The 10,343-nt window shown below is 36.6% G+C and overlaps 1 protein-coding gene across 2 annotated transcripts; it reads right to left on the bottom strand.

Annotated features, from left to right (window-relative positions):
- Positions 1-753: 753 nt before the first annotated feature.
- On the bottom strand, positions 754-9,922 carry CCK (cholecystokinin). 2 transcript variants are annotated; one of them, XM_069960312.1, is made up of 3 exons: positions 9,869-9,922; positions 7,706-7,957; positions 754-1,115 (listed from the first exon to the last, which is right to left on the bottom strand). In XM_069960312.1, the coding sequence occupies exons 2-3, from the start codon at positions 7,953-7,955 to the stop codon at positions 976-978; spliced, it is 390 nt and encodes a 129-aa protein (XP_069816413.1). In that variant the 5' UTR covers positions 7,956-7,957; positions 9,869-9,922; the 3' UTR covers positions 754-975. The 2 variants fall into 2 exon arrangements, with proteins under 2 accessions (XP_069816413.1, XP_069816415.1); XM_069960314.1 differs by having other exon boundaries at positions 754-1,112.
- Positions 9,923-10,343: the final 421 nt, after the last annotated feature.

Raw genomic sequence — 10,343 nt, 5'->3', positions numbered from 1 at the left:
AAGTTGTTTTTTAGGACAATAATTACATCACCTGCCAAAAAGACCCCAGGACACATCTTGGATTTAAAGCAGCTATCCGACGGTACAAGCAGTTTGGGGGGGGGGGGGGCAGATTGTGGGTACAGAGTTGCTTCAAAGGGGTTATCCAGTACAACAAAAATATGTCCAGAGACAACACTACTCTTGTCTCCAGTTCAGCTGTGGATTGCATTTAGGCTCTATTGACTTAAATGGAGCGGAGTTACAGAACCCCACACAAACTGGAGACAAGAATGGGGATTTCTCTGGAAAAAAGTGGCCATGTTTTTGTAGCATTGGATAACCCCTTTAATTGATTACGACTGTCCAAATAATGAACATGGTCAATATTTATGACCTGCTTTTGCAAAAGTGCCTTTTTTTCATCTATTCACTCATTGTTTTATTCAAAATTACAGTTATATTTTATCTTATTGTATGCAAACATAGCCTTAGGATAAGGGGACTACTTTGATGTTAGCTTTAGGATTTCCATATTTTTTTTTTTGTAAACTGCTGACTAACATACTTATACGAGTGCAATGTAAATGATACATTTATGCTATAAATGGGCTGCTGCCGCTACTGGTTTTGTATGTTTTTGTCTTTTTTTTAATATATATTTTGCATTTTTACTTAGTAGGCATTGGCAATTTTTCATCTACAGTTTATTGTGTAATACCCAGCAACTTGGATTGACAAGAGGTGATAAACTAAATAATTTTTAATGTGGAATATCAGTAACATATGATAGGAAATTAAAAAAGTCAAAATAAAGAGGAAAGAATTATGTTTCTGTAAAATTCTGCATATGTGTATTGAATTGTAAAGTTTTACAAATAAATTTACAACAAGTACATAATAAATATATGTTTAGAACACTGATTTGTAAAGACAATAAATTAATTTATTTAGTCTGTACAGAATCTGGAATGTGTTTTTATAGTTTTGGGCATTTTAAGAAGAGTATTCATATTCTTCAGCACTGCGACGGCCAAAATCCATCCAACCCATGTAATCTCTGTCATTTATCCGATGGGTAGGGTCAATTATGGGTCTGCTTGGCAAAACTGCATATCGTCCAGAAGAAGGTCCTGCTAAAATATAAAATATAAAATGTCTGAAAATAAACAAGCTTAAAATAAAATAAAATAAGCTTATAATGACCATTACTAGGTATAGCTTGGTGGTTAACATCTAATTTCTAACCCCACATACCATCATGTTCCCTACACATATTGTCACTGGGGGAGAGACAGTCTCATTGCTCCATATTCGTTGGGCTTAGAATATTGGTCAAGAATATCGAAACGCTCTGTGACAATTTCCTTGTGGCTTATCATTTTATTAGTTAATAATACACCACCAATTATTTTCCTCCCCATTATTTCATATATCATCATCCAGGAGGACTGAAGAACAGCCAAGTCTGAGAGAATATTTGTTAGAACTTATAATGATGGCAAAGAAAATCAGAGTAAACATAAAACCTAAATCAGAATATCAAATTATTAGAAACCAGACACACCCTAACTCCCACTCCCTATAAAGAGGAATTCCATGCTACTCTCACAGATTGCACAAAATTTGCATTTCATAATTTTTTTTTAAATGTGTAAATAACATTTGTTTTGGGGGTACGTTTTTTTTTTTTTTTTTTTGGGGGGGGGGGGGGTGGTATGTTGAACTATTTGTAACACAACATACTTTTCATTAAAAAAATGCCCACTTTTCAATTAGAGCATTTAATGATGCAATGATTTGCATTGTAGTCAATGCAAACGACGGGCGATGTTTCAAACAAGGTATTGAACAACGGCTGTTGTTTGCTATGGACGTTAAAATAATAATCATGTTATTTCTGGCTGTTGTCCATAAACTTCAGTGCAATTGACATTTAAAACAACGGCGGTGAGTACTAGATCAAACTCAGCTATTACTGGTTTAGTTTTCTGGAATCTTGTAACAACCATCTTGAGGCTGCTTCAATTCAAAAACCAGATTTTGTGAGTCTTGCTGTATGCCTTACAGATCATGGCCATGTTCACACAATGTCAGAAAAAGAGAAAAGGCATCCGCCTTTTCTATTTAAAAAGATGTCTGTTACTGCCGTTATATGACAGACGTTGTTTGCGCAGATATCAAAATAATGATCATGTCAATTTTTTTCAGACATCTATTGTAAAAAGCGGACATTATTTTTTAGGTGTTCACACACACTTTTTTTTTTAAGAGTCTAAACACAGGATGTCCCATGTTTCCCAGGTCATCTGTGCACTCACAGAGAAGGCAGTCATTTGATTGATGGACACATTGAGCTGTAGTGGCCAGACTTCATGAGGGAGATTTATCAAAGGGTGTAAAAACATACACTGGTGCCTTCTTTCTTTTTACCTGAGCGGAAAGCTGAGCTGTAATTGGTCGCATTGGGCAGATTGCACCTGTGTATATTTTACACCCTTTCATAAATCCCCCCCTAATGTGTTTAGTCTCTTTTTTACAACCAGCACAAGACTAAAAAGCTGCCTTTGGGAGACTTGACCGGGATTTCTGGTAAGTATTGCTTTGTTTTACAGCATGATAAAAAAAAGGCAGAAAGCACAGACGTGGTTGTTGATTTGAAAAATAATCAACCACTGAGCAAAGAGGTCTGAATCCCCTCTGGTGATCAGCCAAGAATTTCCTAAAACTTGTGTGCTGATTCTTTAAATAAAGGTGAACAGGCAGGAAGCCTGTTCAGTACAGGTAAGAAGAGGGCAGAAGACAAGTACACTAAGAAAGAGCAGGAGAGCGAACAGATGACCAAAGTGCAGTGAAACACCCAGCAGTTATATAAAAATAGACATAACTGCCTATCGTTACACCAATTTGGGTTCTTTGTCATGCCAAGTGGATCAATAGTTTGTTGGTTTATACTTGCCTGGGAGCTGGAGTGTTAGTGGGTTTTTTGTTCCATCTGGAGTGCTGCCCTAGGTTCACCTCAGCATTTTCTTTCTTAATTTACACTAATGATTAGGCAGTTTTTATTAGTCTGCCCTAGTTTTTTGATGGCATCAATCAATTGGAAAGACAATTCAGCATATTTTAACGAACAAGTCTGGTGATTTAGGAAAATTGTGAGCGGGCAGAGGCAGTCAGGGGCAAGGGGAAACATAATAAACCTTGCTTACCTCTCCTCATGCCCAGGATGCATCGCGTGACAGGCTCCTGGACCCCCTGTCAGAAGGCATTTTCCCCTGAGTTCCGATGACGCCACAACTGACCGGGCTGATCGATTGCCTGCTCAGCCAATGACTGACTACGGTGGCGTCCTGCCCCAGTCACTGACTGGCTGAGTCGGCGGTCCATCAACCAGGTTGTGACGGTGATTGTGAAAGAGGATCTGGAGCCCGGCGGGGGTCCTGGAGAAGCAATCCAGAGTTGGAGAGACACGAGGAGAGGTGAGTAATAAATGTTTATTATGTTCCCCTCTGCCCCTGCCGTTTGAATTTTTTTATATACATTTATTGTGCAGTCAACATAGCCAGTGATAGGCTAGGTTAACACTACATTTTTGCAATCCATTTTTTTTTCATCCGTTTTTGCAAAAAAAAATCTATTTTGATGTTTTTTTCTATTGACTTCCATTAAAAAAAAAAAAGGATCAAAACACATCTGGTCAATATGGTCAACCATGATTTTTGTATGTGTTTTGATCCTTTTTTTAATACTGGAAATCAATGAAAAAATATATCAAAATGAATACACACAAATGCATCTGTTTTTCCATCCGTTTTTTGCTAAATGTTTTAAAAAACAGGTTGCAAAAACATAGTGTGAACCCAGCCTTATATACATGGTTATACAGTGGGATAGGTGATAGGGGCTGACTGGGTGAAAAAATAATGGAAACCCTACTTATTTTTCCTTATCCCCTATTCTAACACTAACACAATCCCATTTGATCTGTATTTTACAAATATAAGGCAATGCCCAAACAGGCATGTATGTGTATTAAGGAGAGACCAGGAAGCAAAGATCAGTGGGAACCTTAGTGAACACTGAAAAAGCAGTGGTGGGCAATCGTAGAGGTAATGCTTTTTTTCTGCCAGTTTGCTGTGAAGCTGTAAATTTTTCCAGGTTATCAAGACTAATGCCTTTTGGAAATAACAGCCTTATAACAGCATTATGTAATTCTATAAATTAAATATTGGTGTCAAACCCAAAGTACACTATTCAAAATAAGCATCAAACGCTTTTATTTTTTCTACCCTCATAAGAAATGTGGATCACTCTATATTAAAATATATATTTAAAGAGACTTTCTTTTTATCCAAGAACTGTCTCATCAAGTATTCAGAGATCAGTTTTAGTAGTGGTTATTCTATTTGGTTTAATTGTATGACTAATTTGCTAAAAATTGGAATAAACCATTTTGCTCAGGGGACACTGCCTTTTACAACCATGTGCCTTTATGGCAGCAACATATTTCATTCACGCACTTCATTATTTTGGCACACATTATCAACTTATGTCCTCATTTTAAGTGAAATTGGCAAACCTACATACTGTATGTTGTGTATCACATATGCCAGCTGTTATGCCAGCTTCTGGCATCTGTACTAGCATCTGAATTGAATCAATTGTGCATCTGTTCACACAATTCCCCAATCCATTACATGGTTCTGCTTCCAATTTTTCATCAAGATTACATGTGAATCAGACCATGACTATTAAAGCGTGAACTACCTGATTACTGTGTTCCTCCGAAAATAAGACATTTTTTTTTCTCCGAAACAAGGGCTAGGGTTTCTTTTTAAGGGTAGGTCTTATTTTTACCATAAACAATCGCACATTAAGCTCAAATTCTTTTTTGTACTCCGCAGAGTAGCTTTTTCTTTTAGAATGTATGTTGTCTGGGGGCAAAAATGTACCGTTACCTACACAATATAGCAGTTAGAGATCAGTCTATTCGTAGATTTGGCCTGAATCTGTAAGCAGAAGGTGGTGCTCTGGAGTGGGTGAGCAGATTTTGTCATGTTGTGGCGGGAAGTAGTGGTACACTTGTTTAGGATGGTTGGGTGCTACCATATGCCTATTCTCCGTCTATGCGACATCATATGACATAGCCTAGCACTGGAGGTAATGACTGTTACTAGGGCTTATTTTGTGAGAAACAGGGTATGTAGTAAGTGTTTACATGCACATTGTATCTGACTGTATTCTGCAATGCAAAATTTGGTCTGCTGGATCATAACTAGTTGACTGTGGGTATTAGCATGATGAACATGACACTAAAAATTAGGAAAGTCAAAACTGATACATCCACCATCAGGGCAAAGTGCTCTTCATTCATTTAGGTGCCCTAGATTTAAGCTTGAAAATCTATTTTTAGCTTAAATAACTAATTTCCAGCTGTAGAATGCAGCATTGCTAGCTTTAAATGCACATCTCATTCTCGAGTCTCATTCCTGCTAAAACAATCTCCAACAGATTACAGACCAGTTAGCACAGGGACTTGGTGTTTTCAGCAGGCCATTTAGTACCTTGCCTCATTGCTCCACCTTGCTGGTATGTCTGTTCTGTCTGAAGTCCTCAGAAAAAGGCCTTAAGGCAGTACAAAAGCAGCTGTAGTAAAATTAGACATCCTTTATTGCGTTGTTTGCAATATTTTGTAGGTTGAATCTGTTGTAATCTGTTGAATCTGTTATATGTAGATTTCAACAAGAAGGATCGAAACAAAGCAAATACTGTCTGATACCTTGGTTGTAAGACTGTAATTTGTACTTTAGTTGCATTGCTCTTTATTGTTCATTACTCCTGCTAACAAGATTTAGTCAGATTCTAGTTCTGTAATCTCATCTTGAGTTTGCTACCAATATGAGAACAGGTTACATGGTATGGTTAAAAAAAGACAAATGTCCATTAAGTTCAACCTAGGGAGGGAATGGATGAGGGAAGGGCGATGGTTGATGGGTAAATAATATCATTTTAAATACACAGTAATGTAAATTTGCTCTAGGAACTTGTCTAAGCCTGTTTTGAAGCCCTCCACTGTTCTTGCTGTGACCAGATCCTGGGATAGATTAATCCACAGATTCACTTTTCTAATGGTAAAGAAGGATATTTAACCTTTTTTTTCCTCCAGGCAGAGAGAGTGCATCTTGTCCTTTGAGGGGGTTTTACCTGGAACATCTTTTTCCCATATTTCTTGTAGGGGCCATTTATATATTTAAATAAATTAATCATATCTTCACTTAAATGTCTCTTCTTAAGACTAAAGAAAGGTAATTCTTTTAATCTATCCTCATAACTAAGATGCTCCATTCCCCTTATTAGTTTAGTTGCCCTTCTTTGTACCCTTTCCAGCTCTAGGACATCCTTTCTATGGATTAGGGCCCAAAACTGAACAGCATACTCCAGATGAGGCCGCACCAAAGCTTTATAATGTGGTAATATTATATCCCTGTCCCCGGTCATGTCTGTTTTAATACATAGCAATATCCTACTGGCCTTAGAAGCAGCCGATTGACATTGCATGGTGTTTTGTAGTCTATTTTATACTCTACCAGTTGTGCATGGTTGTCTACCAGTGGCTGTTTATATATTTTATCAATTGCTGGTCTGAAAGATTGATGTAGCAGAAAGAAAATTAGATAATGGACCTCCATAACTTTCATTGTGCTGTCTTACCGTTATTTCCATCTTACGATACATTGCTTAAAATGTTGTTCAACTAAGCCTCTGGCTTTGTCTAACAGAAAGGGTCTGGAGTAAGATATTTTTATCTTAACTTGCACAATTCACCCCCCCCCCCCCCCAAAGACTAGGCAGTTCCTTAACCACCTCCCTGATTACATCTTGGTAAATGTTTCAAAATTTTCTTCTGTGTGCAAAATAATAACCAAAGGAGATGCTAACTTGAAAAGTTTTTGGCAACCTATGATTACCAAATCTAATAGTGTTTAAGTAAGGACTAAGTCAATTCTATCTTTGTTACTATATGAATTCTAATTAGCCTGTCATGGTTAGGCTGCCCCCCCCCCCCCTTATTTAGACACTTCAAACATAGTAACAGCGGCCTTGATTCTCATATTTCATACATTACAATTTACCCCCTGAAATTGACTAGACATAGAATTTATCTACTGCTATTAAACAAACTGACATTTTGACTGATCTAGCTCATAAGGTTGGTCTAAAGATTATTTTAAACATGACCGAACCTTTTAAATGCTAGTTCTATGACATTAAGTGTTTATTGTGGTTCTCTCAAGGCAATGACTGCAAAGACATATATATATATATATATATATATATATATATATATATATATATATATATATATATTCAAGGTCTTAGAGTGCACTCCAGGCTGAAGTATATATATATATATATATATATATATATATATATATACTGCCAGGTGGCTAAACATACACAGAGAAATATTTAAATATCTTTACTATAGAGTCAATTAATTTTTCCTGAAATCCACAATCAATAATAAAATTTTTATGCAAGCCAGATATATTAAATAATGGGTTTTTATGGGCCAATATTTTTATATTTTTTTTAGCTTTTTTTTTTTTTTACAATTCCAATCCTATCTACGTATTCATTATTCTGGTCCTTTGATCTGCCTTTTATCAATATTGAAGAAAACTATGGTGAAGTGCAGGATTTTAATCTATAAATCTAATCTTACCTTTCCTGGTCTGGAGATATTTGGCCAACATTGCCCCAAAGTTAGCCTTTTGGTCCCCATTTCCATCAAAACGTTGAAAGGTTCTTAACTGGCCAGATGAGGCACGGATATGTCTTGGGTGATGTAGTAGATTCTGCTGTTCTATGTCACGGGTCCCTAGATCTTCATTCATAGAGCCCACAGTGTCTTGTCCTGTTGAGCTTGCTGATAGCACGGCGAGTAATACACAGATGCATATTCCTCTGTACATAGCTAAAGAAAAGTTATAAACCATGAAAAATTTTAATAGCTTTGTTCTATAATTCATTAAGCATATATCTGCATACTTGTATAAAAAATTGACACTTGCCACCTCATTCCGTGTTCCAAATGCAAATTAACAAATAATATAGAACAAATAACAAGTACAACAGAACTAAGTTTGTAATCTATGAGGATCAATATGATATCAATGTTACCTGCTTTTACCTACACACTTTGTTAAATCAAAAGAACTACTACTATGTACAAACCAAACCATGCAGACTCTAAGAGTTAAACTCTGCTCAATACATGTGCTTCAGAGTTGAACATTTAGAAGAGACATTAATGTCCTATAGAGAATCCATTCAAAATTATAGGATGCTAAATTTCATGCATGTGTTTTATATAACAAGATACAGCCTATTAATATTTAATGCCATTCTTACAATTTCACAATAAAAGAGAGGGAATGTGAATGAATTATATAAGGAAACAACCATGGGGAATATGTTCTATACAGTGTTGGTTACTGTATTTGATATTATGCGCTGCAGCACTAAAATGCCGGGTTGTGAATTTTCTTTGGGTCACGAAAAAGATAAATCCCACTTGTTATGAAATTATTTCACATAATAGAACTTTATTTTACATGTTCTAATATAACATAAGACATATCAATTCTTGCATCAAAAGCTCTTGTACCCTATACATTTGTACTACTAGTAATGAATTGTCAGTTAATTATTTAGGCTCCTCATGGATCAATATCAGCTGGCCAACAATCATTATAATCCTCTGGGTGTTCTCTTACATTTAATGCCCAGAGGGCTTATTCTTGTTTGGCATTTAAGATCTCTCTAATTGTGTAAGGTTGATACTTGTGAATCAACACTGACGCGTGTATTACACATCACTGCAGAGTTTTAGTCACTTAGTGGTTAACTGTACTGCATATTGACCTCGGGATATTCTGTCATTTCATATTCCACCTGCAGCCAGATTTTTTTTCTTTTCTAAGAATGATATTTTTGTCTGGTACCTGTCGTGATGCATGGCAAGAGATGCCAACTGGAATAAATAACCGGAATTGGCTAATCTTCTAAAAATGTTTCCTAATGGTGCGTTCACACCTACAGGATCTGCAGCTGATTTTCTGCAGTAGATTTCATTTAAATAGCTGAACACAGCATCAAATCTGCTGCAGATCCTGTAGGTGTGAACGCACCCTAAAACAATAATTATTTTGGCCTCTTTTTTTATTCTACATGGCTAATTTATAGCTGATGTATAGATGAGGTTCAGCTGATACTTATATCAATAACTGGAATAAATAAATACATGCCGGTAACATTAGGCAATTTAATGTAAATGAAAAATAAGAGATACCAGAGGCAGTTCTAAGTGATAGAACCATAAAGTGATAATAAAGACATAATGGACATAAGGCATTTGTTATCTACACCTCTAATATATTCAGGTACATCTTATGACCTAGATTTTTTTTGCACATAGACAATACAGTAAAACATAGGCTAAGTTTATCAGCATGTCTCGATTATAAAATATAGTACTATATGTCCTGAAACATGTACGTTCCATAATATCAGGAAATTGAGCAGCTCTTCTATTACAGAATTTTCACACTAAAACATCCCCAGATAAAGAAATTAGTAGAACACCTGGTTAGTTCATGACAAATAGGATGGAAGGTTAGTTGTCCATTGGAAAACCTGACAGCCTCTAACTTCCCAGCAACTTTACTGTAGCAGGTACTGTACACTGCAGCTGCTTGTTGATCTGCACAGTGTACCACCTGTACAACAACTTCTTGTATATCAGGTTCAATTACCTGAAGGGTAGTGTGCAGAGTTATTCCATTGGAGCACATGTTCAAAGACAATGAAGAGACAGAGTACTCACCTTTCAGAATAGATCTGCTTTTCCAAAAGAGAAGCAGGAGAGGGCAGTGCTCAGTGTGCAGGAATAGTTACTGTGCTCTTGGCTGCTGTGCTGAAGCTTATATACTCCCCCCTCACTGTCATCTGTTTGCACAAGCTGATGCAAACAAGGGATCACCACATGCTCAACTGGATGCCATCAGGTCATAACATATTCATGTCACTCCAGGCGAGTCCACAGATAGACCTCTTACCATTACTAACATCCCCCCTTTTGTTACTTTATCCCAGCCATTATATACAGTCCCTGCAACACACGGTCAGTCTGTCCTGTTCATCATAGAGAGTGACTAACCCTGTAGAGAGGTTACATAGCTTTAGAGAGGAAAAAAAAGGACAGCAACTCTGGTTTCTTTGCTTCCCTGTTGAAATCACCTTTACTAGAGACCGAGCAAGGCAACACGCATTACTTTTTATATAATATACTGTATGTGTAT

The sequence above is a fragment of the Dendropsophus ebraccatus genome, chromosome 2 (genome assembly GCF_027789765.1).
Source record: "Dendropsophus ebraccatus isolate aDenEbr1 chromosome 2, aDenEbr1.pat, whole genome shotgun sequence".
Classification (NCBI taxonomy): domain Eukaryota; kingdom Metazoa; phylum Chordata; class Amphibia; order Anura; family Hylidae; genus Dendropsophus; species Dendropsophus ebraccatus.
The sequence above is the reverse complement of the archived record's forward strand: the minus strand, read 5'-3'. Positions and strand labels throughout refer to the sequence as shown.

What these genes read in the sequence shown, in the direction of transcription:
- CCK (XM_069960312.1), bottom strand. Translation starts at nt 7,955, where the DNA reads ATGTACAGAGGAATATGCATCTGTGTATTACTCGCCGTGCTATCAGCA. An exon ending in ATATCTCCAGACCAGGAAAG is followed by an intron (nt 1,116 to 7,705) that starts GTAAGATTAGAT and finishes TTTATATTTTAG; the next exon opens with CAGGACCTTCTTCTGGACGA.